Source organism: Arabidopsis thaliana, chromosome 3 (assembly GCF_000001735.4).
Source record: "Arabidopsis thaliana chromosome 3, partial sequence".
Classification (NCBI taxonomy): domain Eukaryota; kingdom Viridiplantae; phylum Streptophyta; class Magnoliopsida; order Brassicales; family Brassicaceae; genus Arabidopsis; species Arabidopsis thaliana.
The window spans coordinates 20,670,391-20,689,495 of record NC_003074.8 but is presented as its reverse complement, the minus strand read 5'-3'; the positions used below and the strand labels follow the sequence as shown (position 1 = coordinate 20,689,495).

The 19,105-nt window shown below is 34.7% G+C and overlaps 4 protein-coding genes and 1 long non-coding RNA gene across 5 annotated transcripts; 1 reads left to right on the top strand and 4 right to left on the bottom strand.

The window, feature by feature from the left end:
* Positions 1-3,249: 3,249 nt before the first annotated feature.
* On the bottom strand, positions 3,250-3,505 carry AT3G08585. Its single transcript, NR_141464.1, has one exon. It is a non-coding gene; the product is annotated as an other RNA (long non-coding RNA).
* A 1,927-nt stretch (positions 3,506-5,432) lies between these two features.
* MYB109 (myb domain protein 109) lies at positions 5,433-7,669 on the top strand. The gene is made up of 2 exons (NM_115431.3): positions 5,433-5,869; positions 6,520-7,669. Exons 1-2 carry the CDS (start codon positions 5,533-5,535, stop codon positions 7,380-7,382), a joined length of 1,200 nt encoding a protein of 399 aa, NP_191132.1. The 5' UTR covers positions 5,433-5,532; the 3' UTR covers positions 7,383-7,669.
* Positions 7,670-8,048: 379 nt separating this feature from the next.
* AT3G55720 (replication factor C subunit, putative (DUF620)) lies at positions 8,049-9,832 on the bottom strand. The gene is made up of 2 exons (NM_115430.4): positions 9,298-9,832; positions 8,049-9,168 (listed from the first exon to the last, which is right to left on the bottom strand). Exons 1-2 carry the CDS (start codon positions 9,601-9,603, stop codon positions 8,158-8,160), a joined length of 1,317 nt encoding a protein of 438 aa, NP_191131.1. The 5' UTR covers positions 9,604-9,832; the 3' UTR covers positions 8,049-8,157.
* A 3,642-nt stretch (positions 9,833-13,474) lies between these two features.
* On the bottom strand, positions 13,475-15,932 carry AT3G55710 (UDP-Glycosyltransferase superfamily protein). Its single transcript, NM_115429.3, has 2 exons — positions 15,166-15,932; positions 13,475-14,595 (listed from the first exon to the last, which is right to left on the bottom strand). Exons 1-2 carry the CDS (start codon positions 15,647-15,649, stop codon positions 13,685-13,687), a joined length of 1,395 nt encoding a protein of 464 aa, NP_191130.1. The 5' UTR covers positions 15,650-15,932; the 3' UTR covers positions 13,475-13,684.
* Positions 15,933-16,065: 133 nt separating this feature from the next.
* On the bottom strand, positions 16,066-18,381 carry AT3G55700 (UDP-Glycosyltransferase superfamily protein). The gene is made up of 2 exons (NM_115428.3): positions 17,805-18,381; positions 16,066-17,110 (listed from the first exon to the last, which is right to left on the bottom strand). The coding sequence occupies exons 1-2, from the start codon at positions 18,292-18,294 to the stop codon at positions 16,218-16,220; spliced, it is 1,383 nt and encodes a 460-aa protein (NP_191129.1). The 5' UTR covers positions 18,295-18,381; the 3' UTR covers positions 16,066-16,217.
* Between the last annotated feature and the right edge of the window lie 724 nt (positions 18,382-19,105).

The window sequence follows — 19,105 nt, the reverse complement described above, 5'->3', positions numbered from 1 at the left end:
GAACATGACTCGAGTTACATCATATATATCTACGTATAACTGTTTCTATATAGTAAGAATGAAAAGTTTTATTATTCAGAAATATTTATTTTGAAGAGCCGTGAAAGTTGGAATAGAATGAGGATTTGAAAATTGTAACTAAGATTGTGGCAGTCTTCTCAATCACATGATTTGTGTTTGTGCTTTTGTGACTACTAAGTACTTTTTTACTTTGGCAGGTAAACGATATTCTTTTTTTAATCAGTCAAATTGTTTTTCATTCTAAATGGACCTTCTAGGCATAGATTAAAGGGCCTAAAAATTGTTTACTGATAATAAAAGGTAGTAATTCCTTTGTGTCATCATCACCATTAACTAGCCCTAATTATCAATTTATCATCATGCCAACCCATACGGGTTAGGGAAATAAACTTGTAAAGCATCTGGTCATAGCGTGAACCTGAAAACAATCATGAGAAATCCATAAATTGTTATAATTTTGACATTCTTTTGCTTAAGCATATTAATACATCATTAATCGTATTTCGGTGATAATTGCATAAGTACGATAAATTAAAATGAAGTAAACTGATCATATGATACAAATAAATTTCGAAAAATGTATAATTGGGAAATACTATAATTTGTTTTCATTTAAACAAATGTATTTCTTACATGCTACTCATTTATCAAAATTTAGTCATATTTAGAACATGGTGTTTCTTGCATTCCGTTGTTGTTATACTGAACACACACTGAATTCGATGACATATAGCTTAGCTCGAGAGTCTGCTAAAGTTATTCTGTTTATGGACCACAATTTTGGCTTAGGTTTTCTTTCTCTTTGGGTCTAGGCTCACATGATTTTGCTCATCCTTTTGTCTCTAGCTAGTAATGAAATCGATTCATTTGTCCGTGTACTTAGCCAATATATTTATCAGTAAACCACGTAAATATGTGTTGAATCCTTTGTGTTGCTATCATTTTTCTCACATATATATGTTATAAATTATAACACATATATATACACATACATATTGAAAATGCAATATGAATAATATGTATATATGAATATGATAAAGTGTATGTATTTGGAGACGCACGTATGGATGTAGAGCATATGGTAGGGCAAAATGGGGATGCATGGTTTGTAGTCGTAGATAGATGAAATAATGAAAGTGAGATATACATATAAGACAGCAAAACAAAAGTGGGTCACTTAGAAAAGATCCCAACGTAGAGAACATAATATTAGATGTCTCTTCTTTGTTGGACACCAACCCCAGTTCCGCACACCTCTTTGTCGTTCTCTCCATTCCCTTATTTCGTACTCACAACCATCACAACTCAATATTTATATAACCTTTAATATATATGCATACACCATTAACAAAAAAAAATCTTATATACATCCGATCCGTAAGTATATTGGTTTAACACTTGAATTGTTGGTACACGCTAACAAGTTCTTTTAAACTTCAGATTTTATTAACTTCTGCTAAACATAACCAATTATAATTATTATTCTTTATAACAGAATTTTTGATGAAATATTGACTCAAGCTAAGTTATTTGTTCAGTTAATTATATGATATTTAAAATAGTTTGATTTTGCTGTACATTAATTAACTTGGATTTTTTAATTACATATTTCAAATGTATACTAAGAAACTGGATATATGTTTATACTTTTGCTATGAGCACATCCATGTCGAAGAGTTTTGAGTGGGGAAAAGAAATAAGGACAAGTTGAATAAGAAGGCACCAACTCTTATGGACCTACTTGCTTTGCATCTATGCTTCCCGCTTCCAATTCTCAAGTCGTGTTCAATTACAAGGCATTGCGTCACTGCACATTTTCCTCTTCAATCAGGTTTATCTCTTTATTAATTTGGCAAGACAACTTTTTAGACATCGAATAAAAAAGAGAGGTTTATATTCAAGTCAACTAATTGAATAACAGTCATTAGACAGGAAAATAGAAGCTGAGAAATACTGACCACCGTATATAACTGTTTATATCTTGTATATTATATGTATAAATATGGATTTACATGCAGCTATATATGTACCTAAATGTGTGTTAGTTAGAAAAGGAGTGAGGGAAAAACTTTGTCCGAAACGGTATGACTATATTAAATGTATCATTCAAAAGCTAGTATATATGAATTCGACGGGGACCATTACGTTATTTACTTTCAAACAAAGATATCAACTTAAATAGTTTAATTACTATATGAATAAATCAAGTTATAATATTATAATTTACACGAGAATCCATGTGGACGAGTCCACAATTTTGCTACAATATCAACATGTCAGGGTTCAAGATTGATTCAACATAGTATATATTACTTCACGTAGAGGCTTAGTTTACATAATCAGTCTATTTTGGTTGTGGAATTTCGCCTTATATATTTAGAATAAGCATTTACTCTTCTTTTTTCAAAATGATTCGAACCTAAACGCAAGTGTCAAGAGTTGATAAGAAGGTATTAATGGCACGTGGCAACATTAACTTAGTGTCCAATAAATAGAAGACAATGTCGTTGTCTTTCCCAATTCCATAGTCCTAATTTCAGGGCAAGAGTATGTATGACTCATGCTAGTGTCGTTTTCTCTTAGGTCTAATTTCAACAAATGACTTGTATATATTACGTAACTTTCGTTCACAATAATGAACAATCCCAAACTAAAATGGGAAAAAAGCCGGAAAAACCCTTATTTATTTTTAATTTGGCCGTTTAATACTTGTACTTTTAAAATTGGAAGAAAAATACATAAGTTAATTTTGATTGTCTAGTAAAACTCTGGTCTTTTAAATGTTGGATATTTCTTGCTCCCGAGTTAACGACTATTAGTGTTGGTAACGGAACCACTAACTGTGGTTAAAACATAACTCATGGTATTTCCACATATATATACAATCTCTTTTAATAATCTACTAATTATGTTGTCTCAGTCAGGTGGTTAGATGTAGGTTTATTTTTTATACCCGAGTTCAAGTCCTACCACCAGCAAAAGACGTTTTTTTTTTCTCGTTTTTTCTTCTTTTTAACTTGACTTCTTCTTCTTCACCAAACTCTCTTTTCTCACTTCGCTGTAATTTTCTTTAAGCTTTTGATGTTGTTTTGTTCACAATTGTTTAATCTCCCTTTTTCACTTTATGTTGTAGTTGACAAACTTTTTAATCAATAAACAGAAGAATCATAGTTTCAAAATCTATCTTTCATCTCTCAACATTTTTTCCGATATGAAAATAAGAAATTATCTAGATCTACAACACAACATAAGCAACAAATTCGGATTGGAAAACAAATCCAATTTGAATTTTAATAAATTCCAATTTGGATACAAATCCTAAACATGTATCTACAGAGAAGAAAGTAAAAGCCCTAGAAATATCAAATCAAATCTCAAAATCTACACATAAGTTTCTCGTCGAGGTTATGCATAGAAAAAGTTTTCAGATCTGGTGGTTGAGAATACCCATTGCTCTGCCATCTCCGTCGTCCTCTCCACCACCACCACCTCCATTCTTCCTTCTTCAATTAAATTAAGACAAAAAAAAGAAAGAAAAAAACGTCAAAAAATATACTGTTGGGTTCGAACCCGGATATGGGTGAAATTTCACCCCACTTCTTACCAACAGACTAAGAAAATTAATTCGTCAGATAGTTATTAGAGATTGAATATATATGTGGAAATACCGAGAGTTATGTTTTAACCGCAGTTAGAAGTTCCGTTACCAAAACTAACAGTCGTTAACTCGGGAGCAGGAAATATCCAATATTTAAAAGACCAGGGTTTTAGTAGACAATCAAAATTAATTTATGTATTTTTCTTCCAATTTTAAAAATACAGGTATTAAACGGCCAAATTAAAAATAAATGAGGGTTTTTTCGGCTTTTTTCCCAAACTAAAATTACAAAAGTATGGATAATAATAAAAAAAAAAAAATGTTAAGCAAAAGATTATATCCAAACTATATTATTTAATCGTTTTATTTTTAAGAAGTATTAGTGAGAAAGGTCCCGGAAACAGAAAGCATAAATTGCCTCACCGTCGTTGTCAATTTTGTCGTCACTGAGACTGCGTCTACCAGACGTCTCCATCACACGTCGTGTTCATTTTCCTCGTGATATACCACGAGGTACGTCATGACTTATATCAAGGGTATTAAGTGTGAGTGGTTTGGAAGGCTGATTATGATTAAGTAGTATTTAAAATTTGATGGTGAAGCTTACATAGCTAGAGAGTTTTGATGAATACAACGAGGTAGAGCGCAAGTAAGAGTTTGACTACTAATGATGGTTTTGATGGATCAAGTATCTTGAACTTGAAAAAAGGACCAAGAACACACTACATTTTTATCTTCTTCGATAGTATGTATCAAATTGTTTGAAATTATAAAGATGTATACATATACATGCAATTCAAGACAATTGCATAAACCAATGTTGGAAAATAAATAATTTGGCCAAAATTGAGAAACTAAAGAAAAACAAGTCAATAGAAACTAGAGTCATGAGAGACTGATGGAAACAGAAAGATTGCGTGATGATCAATTGACAATAATTTCTTAACAGTTAAAGTCCAAATAATCATCTTTGTCTCTTTGATAAGTTAGTTATTCTATACGAGCTTTCTATCACTTTGTAATTTTTTGGGAGTCAAAACTCAAAACTTCCTATAATTTAATACTGCTACCAAACCTGACAAATTTAATTTAATATCGCATCTGTAAAGCCCAAAAGGCCTCGTTAGGCTTTATTTCGATTAAGCATAATGGCGGGCCTTAATCAATTTTATTATTTAAAAATTTTCACATCAGTAAAGTCCAAAAGCCTCGTTGGGCCTTGGTTCGATTAAGCTAACTTAATGGTGGGCCTTAAAATACTTTTGTCTTTTTAAGTAGTCTTCTCTCAGATTATAGACATTTTCTAAAGCATGATCATCTAATCTGGTGACTGATATGTTAATATAAAATATATACAGTATTGAATTTTTATCAATCACTTTCAACTTGATTCAACACTTACTATTTTCGATGTCAGATAATCTTTATAACTACACGCTAATACATACAAATCCTCTCTAACTTTATCATTTTATGTTCAAACTAACAAAAACCCCAGATCTACCAAACTTATCAAGTACGTAATTTCGTGGAAATGAATGGTTTTTTCTCCTAATTTTAAATTATAACAAAAATATGAGTCATAACCAAAATATAGTGGAAAGTGGAAAAAAGGTGAGCTATTATGAGTCATAACAGACTAGGCGTTATGAATAAAATTTGGGGGAAAATTCAATGAAGGATAAGGGTATAATAGTAATTTAACAGGAGCTGAAGAAAAAACGAACCCAGAAGAGGGGTAAAATGGTAAATTAACAAAAAACCGAACCCGAAAAGAACGTGAAGCCTTCCTCTTATTAAACCTCCCACTAAGCTTTTGCAGTTAGGAAAGCTGGTACAAACCAAATTTCATTTTTTTTCTTTTAATTAATTTTGGCCAAAAAGAAAAAAAAATCGAAACTTTTTTTGTGTAAATGGAAGGAGAAACTCATCAATCGGAGCCGTTACCTTTAGCATCTGGAGATTCCGATGAAGGGATCAGTGCTGCGATTGAGGCGGAGCTTGCTGAGTTAGCTGCTGGAGATTCAAGCGGCGGTGGTGGTTGCGGCGGCGGAGGAGGAGGGATTAGGAGTAAAGTCAAAGGACCTTGGTCTACGGAGGAAGACGCGGTTCTTACGAAGCTTGTGAGGAAACTAGGACCGAGGAATTGGAGTTTGATCGCTCGTGGAATCCCTGGTCGTTCTGGTAAATCTTGTCGATTGCGTTGGTGTAATCAGCTTGACCCTTGTCTCAAGCGTAAACCTTTCTCTGGTAAACAAACTTTAAAACCCTCTTGATTTTGTTACATCTAAATTCAGATTCTTTGCTTTTGGGTTTTGGGTTTTTGAGGTTTCGTTTGATTTGATTTTACTGTTCTTCTTGCAAATGTTCAGAGTGATTTTCTCGATCTTCATTACAAATTCTTGAGTGGTTTGTTTTGTTTGTTCTCGTCTTCAAATGAATTTTTTGACTTGTGTGTCAAATTACTGGGTTTTCCTTTGTTTTGTGTAATTCTGATTCTACTGTGGTTAGAAGATTGTGAAGTGAATGAGAACAATGTTTGACTGTTTTATTGTGACTTTGGTCATGTTTTTCTTATGCAGTTTTGTGAAAATGTTTGCTTTACTTTATCTCAATCTTTGTCCTTCTTTATTTTCTTGATTACTTTGGCCATAGAGTAAGAAGAAGAAAAGATTGTTTGTAATTCACTGAGAAAAAAGGATAATGAAACCTAGATTGAGGGTTCACAGTGTGTTATGTCACTGCACCGATTTTATTGTTAATTGAAGCCTATAGAAATGTTGGAGAAGAGATTTCGAAACTTAGTTTATTGTTGTTATCCACTTTTTGGATTCTTTTGGATTTGGCTTGAAAGATTGATTTTTTTTTTTTTCATTTGGTCTTGTTTGATCTGCTTGCAGATGAGGAAGATCGTATGATAATTTCTGCTCACGCGGTTCACGGAAACAAATGGGCAGTGATTGCGAAACTGTTAACTGGAAGAACAGATAACGCTATCAAGAACCATTGGAACTCAACTCTTAGACGTAAATACGCAGATCTATGGAATAATGGTCAATGGATGGCTAATTCAGTTACTACCGCTTCCGTCAAAAACGAAAATGTCGATGAAACAACTAATCCTCCATCCTCAAAACAACAGTTGCCTCAAGGAGATATCAATTCCTCCCCGCCAAAGCCTCCACAAGTGAGTGATGTTGTAATGGAAGAGGCAGCTAATGAACCTCAAGAACCTCAAGAACAACAAGAACAAGCTCCACCGGTAGTGAGTAACGTTCCAACAGAAAATAACGTGTTTCGCCCCGTGGCTCGCGTTGGTGCATTCAGTATCTATAACCCAACCAGCCAGAAAAATGGTTACAGAGACTACAATATAGTTCCATGTGAGGGACCGTTGATTCAAGCAGCTAAACCCGATTCATTGGCTGGTAAATTTCTACAATCTCTTTGTGATGAACCTCAAATCCCGTCAAAATGTGGTCACGGCTGCTCTACTCTTCCAGCTGAAACTAAGTTCTCACGTAACTCGGTGTTGGGACCTGAGTTTGTGGATTATGAAGAGCCTTCTGCGGTTTTCAACCAAGAACTAATATCTATAGCAACCGATTTGAACAACATTGCATGGATAAAGAGTGGCCTTGACAATGCTGTTGTCAGAGAAGCAGAACAGAGTTTGAAGATGGATAATTACAATTATAATGATCCTCGAATCAAGTTTACTGGAATGATGCCTAGACAAGATTTCTTCTGTGCAAGAAGCTGAAACTCAAAAGTAGGGCTTGAGATTCATCAACCCCTTTTTTTTCTTTTGATTCTTTGCGCTTTGACGCATATAGATGATGAATAAGTACCAGACTGGTACTTATGGATGTTGTTGTTTCTGACATTTTGATTCGGATTTGGTGGAAGAAAGATAGAAAACAGAGTATGTATCGTGTCTCTTATTATATAAAATCCTAGATCATAAATATCGTCATTGGTTGTTGTTTCAAACTTCAAATGAAATTAGCGGCTTCTTTTTTTTTTCCTTCAAACACCATTTATATTAAGTTATCGGGAAGAGACTCTCCGAATTAGCGGCTTCTTGTATATATTTTCATGTAACAAATTTTTTTGGTTCTTCTACTGTGAAGTTTTGGTTCTTGGATTAAGAAGAACTCTAATAGGCTAATAGCTATCTGGTTAAATTCGGTTCGGTTAAAAATGTAAGCAGTTGGGCTTAGGCCCATGGAGTGTCTTAACATGGGCTAAAAGGCTTTGGTTTGTGGTTTAAAGAGGTTGTTATTACTCTGTTTCTTTTGCTGTTTTTTTTTTGGTTACTCTGTTTTTAAACAGAGCACACTATAAGTGACAAGTACAAGACGAAGCTAGATAAGAGGAAAAATGTAAGAGTACATAAATGAGAGAGAAGAAGGAAAAAGGCTTGCTTTTCTATTCTTTATAATGTTATTTACAAGCACTTTTCTCCATAATTTTCCATATATATACAAAATGAAGATCAATTTACAATAAAAATATCTTGAAACGTCTTCACTTTTTTATCCCTCAAATTCACCAAAATCTTCAATAGCTGTGACTTTTGAGGACTTGATTTTCCATGAAGTGGTACTAACCTTCAATGGAAGCAGCATAGGACTAGTATAATCTCCGAAACTAAACCCGGTTTCTTCTTCTTCCTTAATACACAAGTCACCAGGAGGCAAGAAGAAATCTGAAGACAAACCCTTCACATTAAAACCCACTTCTTCAATCTCCCAACTCTCTTCCATTGTAGTCTTTGAATGGCTCTCTAAGCTCTCATCAAGCCTCAACAATGAGACACGTGTTTTTCCTCTGTGAGCGATCTGAATCCCATCAATGCTCTTATAATCTTGGATCAATGTCTCAGACGTCGTTTCCCACAAGACCATATCTTCATCTTCCAGACCGGTCTTGATCCGTACTAGATAAGTATCCTCTAATTGAACCAAAAGTCCTGTTCTTTGACCAAAACATCCCCACACGGTATGCTTCACTGTCTCCATACCGCTCTTGCTTCTAGATTTAAGTCCCGAAGGCTGCGTTTCGAGCTTAAGCACAAAGCATTCTTCGTTGTTAACCGCCTTTTCACCCACGCAAACGGATCCCGCAAATAAATTTGCTGTGGTTTTAGGATCAAGCCCTTGAAGGAACCTTCTAAGAGGTCCAGAAGGTTCATTAGAAGCATGAGAATGTGCGAGCCAAGGGCTTTGTCTCCAATCCACGTTACCATCACAACCAGCACTAACTTTACAACCCGAAACCACAAGCTCTAAACTCCATTGACTCGAACCTTTCTTCCATAACACAAAACCTCCCATCTCTCCTCCGTTTCCGTTGTTGTTATTGACGTTTCTTATCCTCACCATCTTCTTCTTCCTCTTCCCATTTAGGGTTTTCGCTGCACAAAACTCAGTCACTCCCATCTTCACCTTTCCCATCGCGTACATGCTCTCCACGGCATCCAAAGCCATCTCTCCTCCAGCGGCTGCAGTGTATTGCTTTACTATGTACTTCGCCATGGCTGATTCCTATTGATACCCAAAAACAGATCAAAAGCAAAATCAGAAACTTGTTGCTCAAGTAAATCTGTGATACAATTGTTTAGACGCTAGCATATGAAACCCTAAATCAAACGCAAGATTAGTATAATAACTTACAATAGATTGGTTTTTAATGAGATTGGAGATGGGATGATCAATCTTGGCCTGATCGGAAGAAATAGGGAGAGGTATCGACGGAGCTCCAACGATTCCAAGAAGCATCTGAATCTGAGAGTCACGACCGCCGAATAGTGTGGCAAGGCTGCTACTGTTATCCGGCGGTGACCGGAGCAAACTAGATTTGACGCTACGCCAAGCGCCGCTCTTGTTGTTGTCCGAACAGAACAACTCCTCCGGCATCGGAACTTCCAATACCGTCTCTAAACCGTCTTCTCTATCGAAATTAGGACAAAGTGTTCTCATTTTTAACTCTTTTAGCAAAATCTTAGAAGAGAAATGTTATTGCCGGAAAAAGATAGGTAATCGAAACTTTTTCTTTCGTTGGTTACAATAAATTTAGAAGATGAAAGGGTATTCAATATATATATTACGAGAGATTGAATAACATAAGCTCATGGGTTGGTGATTTATATATATGAACATGTATTAGAGAAATACAGAGAGATGACCAACCGACCAAAGCCGATTTGATACTATTTGTGTATTGTCGTGTTCGCACGCTTCATGTCTCCCTTTGCTATCTAATAAGTAATAACAATTGAATATATGTATTAAAAAATATATTTTTGGGTGTAGAAATAATGTAAAAATTCCACTAAAAGTAAAGACATACATTTTCTTTTTGTCGTGCATGAACAAATAAATTTGAGGTTTGTCTTTCCTGCTTAATAATATATTCTTGAATTAAAAAACTCATACTATTAGGCTTTTAAATGGTAAAAGAGAACTTTGTCCTTTGGTGCAGTTCAATGAATTATTAATCGTGTTCAATATACGGCGCCGCTTTGAACGCAGATTGAAAGGTTAAAAGAATAGGCCTTATTACTTAAAACGTTTTTTTGGTCTTTAATTGATTATCAATGGATTACATGTCTTTTTGTTTTCCCTCAATTAATTGATGCAGTTATATGTTTAGATCGCAGTAATAATAATTATTAGGACCAACGTTACTTGATTTTGGATATCTCGACGAAAACAATGATTTTATTTATTTATCAATCACAAAAAGTTTTGTCCAAAAAAAAAAAAAAGTCATTGTGAAATCTTTATTCATTTTTGAGTTGCTTAGCTTAAACTGGCTCATAATATATTTATTTGTTAAAAAGAAACGAAATAGTAAACTTTACTTTCATTAATCCTTTCTTTCTGTATAAGGATTGATTTCACAAGATCGATCATGCGTCTCCTTTTGACTTCTAAGTACAATGTTTTTCACTTTTTCTCATTCAATGCTGCATAAGGGTCAATGAATATCGGTTTAAATTTAAATTAATTAATTGACATAAGCACATATTGTACTAAAAAAAATCAAAATTACGATTTTCAAGACTAAATACAAATATATCTACATTTTAAAATAACGAGAAAAAAGTAAGTAAGAAAAAAATACTATCTTGCTTTAAGTAACGCCTAATGATATAACGATAACGTGAAAAGAAGTATAACTTGCAAACTGTATTCTCTAAGAGAAGGAAAACCAAAAGAAAATTAATTTGTAGAAAAACGACGAGAAATGGATAATGAAGAGACGACACTTTGTTTGGGAAATGAATTGTCGGCCGAACGTGGCTGACGGCGTATACTCAGACCGACTATTACTATATTTCCCTTCAATTTTGATTTGCTTGCCGTTACGGTTACATTAAGAAATCAAATCTTTTTTTTCTATACATAAATGCATGTGTGTCCATAAGTCGTCTTCATCATTCATCAAGTGAGTTCAACTATAATATACGATCTTAACAATATTTGTGATTTTTCCACAAGAGCAATGTATCGTCTATATATTATGTTTTTCGCATTATTAATATTGGTATGATTAATGATTGTTGAATAATCATGACATGCACGCTGTTAGGAATCTTTTTGCCGATGTGCAATTTGTCTGCATTACTCTTGAGTAGAATCAAATCAGTTCATGATATAAGAACAACTAAAACAAATAATATGGAAAATCCGAAACTAAATCTAAACCTGATATTATAAAGATTCTATACAGGTAAGGTCTGATAGTTCATTGTCTAAAACCATATGTGACTTCATTATATTATATGTTAAACAAACGTTACAATTTTCATATGTTATCATTAGAAACATATGATTACAACTTTTCGATTAAAATGTATGATTAACATGTTCAACCACCAAATAGAAGTTAGGCTATTTTTTTATATATATTTTTTGAAGTTAGGCCAATTTGTTACTACCATTACCATGATAGTATATAAGCACAGTGACATTCGAGATCAAGTGAATCACTATTTAAAGATGAACGTTTAAACTCTGAAGTTCAGATAAGAGAAAAGAAACTGATTGGAAGACTAAAAAAAACAAAATCGAAATCAAAAGTTCCGACCATTGTTTCGCTGATTGCGGATGGTTAATGGAGCTGACACGAGCGCAGCTGGGCAGGAACTGATGTGTTCCCATAGACCATTATCGCCCATAACAAGGTTACTTTCTTCCGCACGTGGTTTTTGTCTTTCTCTCACGTGTTTGTCCGGCGCCGAATCCGCCTTCATATAAATCTGAATATCCGATATTTTTGTTCAATTAGCTACATAAGACAACAATAACAATTTAAAATTAGTACTGAAAACTACAAACCTACATCGACATATATTATCTTAAGCTTCCAGTTCCAATATGGAATAGAAAACTCCAACTTTCTGCTTACTAGTTATCTCGTAGCATTTTCTTTTGACAAATCACCTCCTTTTGTAGGAATCCAGTTATGTTCAGTTTTTTTTTCTCACAACCATTCAATTTATTTAAAACTTCAGTTCAGTTTTAAATTAGTTTATTCATACGATAATAACATACAAACAATTGAATTTCATTAGGGATATACGATGATAACACTAATACACATATAGGTAAATGAAAACTTTCACTTATCAGTTATCATGAGATTACTCTTTTTTTTTTATTATGATCATGAGATTACTCATTGTATATATATATATGTACAATGATAATAAGGTTATGCTGAAACTCGATTCACAAAAAGTCCAAAATATGAGAAATTACTACCTATCTTCGTATTTCTTAGAGATCTCTTTCAGTTTCATACTTACAGTTTTTGGTTAGAGAGGGTTGGTCCTATCGTCAAAATACCTTTTCTTAGTCCTAACTTCAGTTTTATTTGATATAGATCAGATTCAGTTAGAAATAATAAATAAAACGGGTTAAAATTGATTATAACATTCACATACATTGACTTTGGTTTTAGGTTTTATCTTGGCTATGTTTCCCATCAACCCTAGGTATAATGGTCCATTATCCATATCCTCTTGCATAACTCACAAGTCACTATAATGGATGTAGAATCGTAACAAGTATCAACCAACACTACTCTTTACTAAAAATGATAAACATTCAAAGGTTTGAAGAGTACGCGTTTAAAAACATAAAGGCAACAAGATCCATACTAGAAGCCTCTGGTTGACTCAGAGGATCTTCTCCTCCTTCGTTGTTGTGACGGATGGTTCGAAAAGTGAAGAGTTGGTAGTGAGAAGGATATGGGGAGTTGAAAGAAGTGTGGAGAACCGTGACGACCAAGGTGGTGGAATATTCTGGCTAGTTGGATCATTGAGTTGAAGTGTCCCGGAAATAGTAAAAGGGAACATGATTATTTTCCTCACTTTCTTTCATCCATTTTTTGTTTTTTTTAAAAAGTTTTATAAACTCTATCGGCATATCCGATCAGTCCCGGTAAAACCTCACTGAAATGTTTTAGAGTGAACTTTTGTTTTTGTTATTAGAGATTGTGAGGATATATAAGATTTGTTGTATTATTTGGTGTTTCAGCAGTGGTTTTAAAAATCCCAATACGGAACTAGTCGTCGCCTGATAGTATGAGCATAGTTGCATAACAGATTGACTGATTACACATACATTTGACCCACCAATTATATTTAAAAAGTAAGAACAAAAATATGTTATTTGTTTTTTTTTTAGATTCATCATAAAAGTAAGATTATCGATCTATTAGGGTGGAAAGCTCATTGGATTCATTAACCAACCAATAATGATTCCTTGATCGAGTTAGATACCCACAACTGATAGTTAAATGTAGACATAAAACTGTTGATAAAAAAATGTAGACATAGAATTAAATAAAATTTGAATTTAACTATTATGAAAATATGTAATATCAACATTCAACATATGCATACAATATAAGGAAAATTTAATAAATCTTGAATTTAATCAAAATCATAAAGTGATGAATAATAAATATCTCATCGAAAATCATATAAACCAAACAACCAACATTATGATTTTGAAAAGTGCCTAGACATTTTGCTCCTTGTAATTTATTTTAACTTGCAAAAGCCGAGGAATCAAAAGACAGGACATGACTGACAAGTTTGTCTAGATACTTGGAAGAAGACCCATCTTCACTTAAGCAAACATTAGCTTTCTCTTTCAACTCCAAACACATCTCTGTCAATCCAGCTCCATTCTCCATCATTACACTTGTTACTACCTTCTCAATCTCCGTCCTTTCCATCTTACATCTCTCTAACATCATCCCGACTCGCCATACATCAACGATGTACCTCGCGTTCACATGCTGGTCCGAGAAACACGGCGTACATATCATTGGAACACCTTCACATATGCTCTCTATTGTTGAGTTCCATCCACAGTGCGTCCAAAACGCTCCAACCGCAGGATGGGCCAATGTCTCTAGTTGATTCACCCATTTCACAATTTTTCCCTGATGACCAATATTTTCCAAAAACCCACAAGGCAATGACTCAAGCCACTCGGTTCCCCGGACCATCCCGGGCCTAACCACCCACAAGAATGGTAGTTCGCTGTTTCTTAGACCCCAAGCAATTTCGAAAAACTCATTCTCTTCTATAGCTGCAAGGCTTCCAAAACTCACATAGACCACAGACTGCGGAGCTTGCTTGTTAAGCCAATCGGTTAATATTTCATCATCGTCCTTGTCCTTGTTCTTTGGCTTCGGTGGAAGATCGGTTCTATGTTTGTGAAACGGTCCGATTGGGAACAACGGAACTTGTAACTTGCTGCGACAATCCATGAGTGAATGTCTTTCAAGATCTTCAAATGTGTTCCATACGACTCCGGAAGATAACTTGGCTCCTTCCACCATGTCGTTAAGTATTCGGTTTAGTCCCTCAGGCTCTTTCGTTTTTATTACAGGAAGATCCTTCACTTTCAAAGGTGGAAGCTCTGTCACTAGCTCATCTAATCTAGAACCTGAAGTTAAAAATAGTGGGTGGCAAATCTTTAATATTGCTAAAAAAATGTTAAGAAACTTTTTTTTCAACCAGGAATCCTAAACCAAAACGGAAACTAATCCTTCGAGGCGAAAATTTTGGATTATATAATCCAATAACATGTATTATAACTACCCAATTGCAATTATTTTATATAAAAAACTGTTTTATAGAGAAGTGACAAGTGGTGTAATAAAAATAAGTCCAACTTAAATTGACTTGATGATTTACCGTTAAGTATATCGCAAAATTAATATGGTCCATGTATACATTATCGGAAAGGAAAAAAAGTAACCGTTCATATTTAATATTTTTTAATATTATTATCTACTATTTTGTATTGTTTACAATAAATTTCTAACCAACTTTTGTTTATTGTCGCCACTATACTAATTTGGCTTTAAATCCGATAACTGTATATAGTTGAAAAAGAAAAGAAACCAAACTATAAATATATGTATTTCTTAGAAAAACAAAAAATTGAAAGATAAGTGTATGTTTACTCGAACTTTGCTGCAAGGAAACAAATCTTAACATAAAACAATATTACCTTGTATAGGAAGGTAACCCTTATCTATAAGGAGAGGGAAAGCTGTATAAGCACAAAACGTTGCCGCACCACTAGTCCTCATCACCATTGTACACACTCCAATCTCTTTCGCTACAATCTCCGTGTTCCTCCCCCATAGAGCGTCGGAGACCAAACAACACACCGTCCCTCCTTCGCCTACTTCCTCTGCAAGAGACGGCTCGGTGTAGTATTGTTTCAGCAGACTAATAAGGACGACGAGGTCCTTACCCGAAGAAGTTTCTGATTGAGAGAGAGGGTCTTCTTCTCCTTCGTTTTTGTGAGTGATAGTTCGAAAAGTAAACTGTGGATGGCGAGAAGGATCCGGGAAGTTGAAAGAAGTGTGGAGTATCGTGACGGAGAAGCCACGGTTGTGGAATATTCCAGCAAGCTCGATCATAGGGTTGAAGTGTCCTGTAAACGGTAGAGGGAACATGATAATTCTCTTCACTTTTCTCTCTTCCATTTTCTTCTTCTTATCTTTTTCTTTTCTAATTATGTGGGATCTAGACTTCAAGGATATATTGGATTTGTTGTTGAACACTTTCGGCCAAACAAAGGCTCTCTCAAGTCACTGTCTGTCCGCGAGCATCGTCACAAATCCTAGCTAAAATCTTATTTTTCTTCTCACATGCAGCTAGGAAAGCTGTCGACTTTACATAGGAATCCTATGATAGGATCATGGGCCATTTAAGTTGTACCCATCACACATTCAACTTTCGTCGCCGCTTGGTACACACGTTTGTTCCACACATTACTTTAAAACATTAGGGAAAAATAAATAAATGTTATTTGGTATATTCAGATTCAACATAATATTATCAACCTATTATGGTCAAAATTTATTGGATCCTAAGTAAATATTAGAAATAATATGAAACGGTAAATTCGTAAAATAAAATTCAATAAATTTTGACTTTAATCTGAAAAAAAACAATTAACTCAAGAACATTATTATTTGAAGAAACAAAACATCCAATGGTTTTGGAACTTTTGGAGAGTGCTTAGAATACGTTACTCATTCATAAGTTTTCTTAACTTGCAAAAGCATAAGAATCAAAAGACAGGACATGACTCACAAGTTTGTCTAAATACTTGGAAGAAGACCCATCTTTACTTAAGCAAAAATCAGCTCTCTCTTTCAACTTCAAACTCCTTTCCCTCAATCCATCTCCCTTCTCCATCATTACACTTCTTAGCACCTTTTCAATCTCCTTCTTTTCCATCTTACTTCTCTCTAACAACATCCCGACTCGCCATACATCAACGATGTATCTCGCGTTCACATGCTGGTCCGTGAAACATGACGTACATATCATAGGAACACCTTCACATATGCTCTCTAGTGTCGAGTTCCATCCACAATGTGTCCAAAACGCTCCAATGGCAGGATGCGCCAATACCTCTAACTGATTCGCCCATTTCACGATTTTTCCCTTATCTCCAATGTTTTCCATAAACCCTAAAGGCAATGACTCGAGCCACTCGGTCCCCCTGACAGACCCCGGCCTAACCACCCACAAAAACGGTCGTTCACTGTTTCTTAGACCCCAAGCAATCTCGAGAAACTCCTTCTCTTCTATAGCTGCAAGGCTTCCGAAACTCGCATAGACCACCGACTGTGGGTCTTGCTTGTCGAGCCAATCGGTATCTTCCTTGTTCTCTGTCTTCGGTGTAGGATCTTCGCTATATTTGTGAAACGGTCCGATCGGGAAAAATGGAACTTGTAATTTGCTGCTACAATTCATAAGTGATAGTCTTTCAAGATCTTCAAATGTGTTCCATATGACTCCTGAAGAAGACTTGGCTCCTTCCACCATGTCGTTAACTACCCGGTAAAGTTCCTCCGGCTCATTCGTTTCCATTACCGGAAGATCCTTCACTTTCAAAGGTGGAAGCTCTGTCACTGGCTCATCTAATCTAGAATCTGGAGAAAAATAATAATTTTTACTCATTACCTCATCTTTAATATTGCTTAGAAAATAATAAGACATTTTTTTACCAGGAATCCTATAACCGATAGCAAAACTAATCCTGTGTGCAATAAAACTTACGAATTTTCAAAATTTTAATACAATAATATGAATTCACGTCATCAATAATTAGTTAATAAGTACAATTGGGAAAAAAACAAGTTGACTTTATAATTATCTTTTAGCAAATGGCAACAATTGTTTTAGTTCATTTATATCAAAATTCACCCGCAAATTAAATATTATACTAGGAAAATATTACAATTATATGGATCATATTATTTTTATAAACTATAAAACAAAGTTTAAACTATTTTCTTAAATTTAAATATACGTGATCAATGTACAATTACGACTTAATCAGGTTTTATAGTTATTTTATTTTTTCTTCTAAAAACATATATCTAGTCATTTTTGAATATAATTGCTTACAATCAATTTCAAGCCAACTATCAAGGTTAGCCTATAGTTTAAATCATTCGTATTAATGTTGCCAACGTACTATGACGTACGTATTATGTTTATAAATTGTGAAAAGTATTCAAAGATAAATGTAAATTTTAATTACAAACTTGAAGTAACTCGTTTTAAAGGAAAAATCTTAACATTAAAACCAAAAAATAAAGAAAGAGAAATGTACTTATTTACCTTGTATAGGGAGGTAACCCTTATCCCTAAGGAGAGGGAAAGCGGCAAAAGCACAAAACGACGACGCACCACCTGTCCTCAACACCACCCTACGAACTCCAATCTCTTCCGCTACAACCTCCGTGTTCTTCCCCCATATAGCGTCGGAGACCAAACAACACACCGTCTCTCCTCCACCTACTTCCGCCGCCACAGACTTACGAAACGGTTCGGCGTAGCGTTGTTTCAGCCGACGAACGAGAACGATTAGGTCCATACTCGAAGTTTCTGACTGAGACAGAGGATCTTCTTCTCCTTCTTTGTTGTGAGAGATGGTTCGAAAAGTGAAGTGTGGGTGGCGAGAAGGATCGGGGAAGTTGTAGGAAGTGTGGAGGATCGTCACGGAGAAGCCACGGTGGTGGAATATTCCAGCGAGCTCGATCATGGGGTTGAAGTGCCCTGGAAATGGAAGAGGGAACATGATTATTCTCCTCCCTTTTCTCTCTTCCATTTTTCTTACTGACTTTGTTTTTTTTTCTGTATTTGGGAGATTTTTTAGAGGAAAAGAGTTTTGGAGAAGTTTAATTAATTTGTCGTTAAGGGTTTACGGTTACATGAGCATAGCTTATATTTATGAATTATGACACTCATGATCCAATTACAAATTGACAGCTGTCATAGCAACATGTGAAAAGAGAATAAAATCGTTTGCTCGCTGACTTTGACTTGTGAGAACTTCCTGTCCAAGATTGTTTACCTGCATGCAACAAATTTTCTTTCTCTTGTCTCACAGTTTTAAACTCACACTTGCATACTAATATACTAAACAAATGTTAAATAAAGTTTCATGATGACGATCCTTTCTGATTAGACTAACGCAAGTGAAAATGAAATTTCTTGTCCTTTCTGATTAGATTATTGCAAGTGACTGTCCTTTACTATAAGAAACATATTTTCACCAATATATAGTTAGGCAAGACCGGAAAATGTCACGTTTTTCTAAAATCATCACATGGAAAAGACAACGTGGTATGTATATACACAAAATATGTAACAATATAATTTAAAAAAACGGAATTAAGAGTTACAATGGAACTATACAAAGTAGTATTGAAAGCCAAAGTGTGGGTAGCCGAGTCGTTGTCATGAATTCATGATGAAAAATGTATAATGCATATTATTGAATTAAAAAGAAGATGTTATCTGCCACTAATCTAACACATGGATAATTGTGTGTTGTGTTGTGTTGTTTTGCTTCTTTCCCTGGAAATTACCCCAAGCATAAAAAAGATGTGCAGTGATAAGTTTTGTGAGAGAAGAAA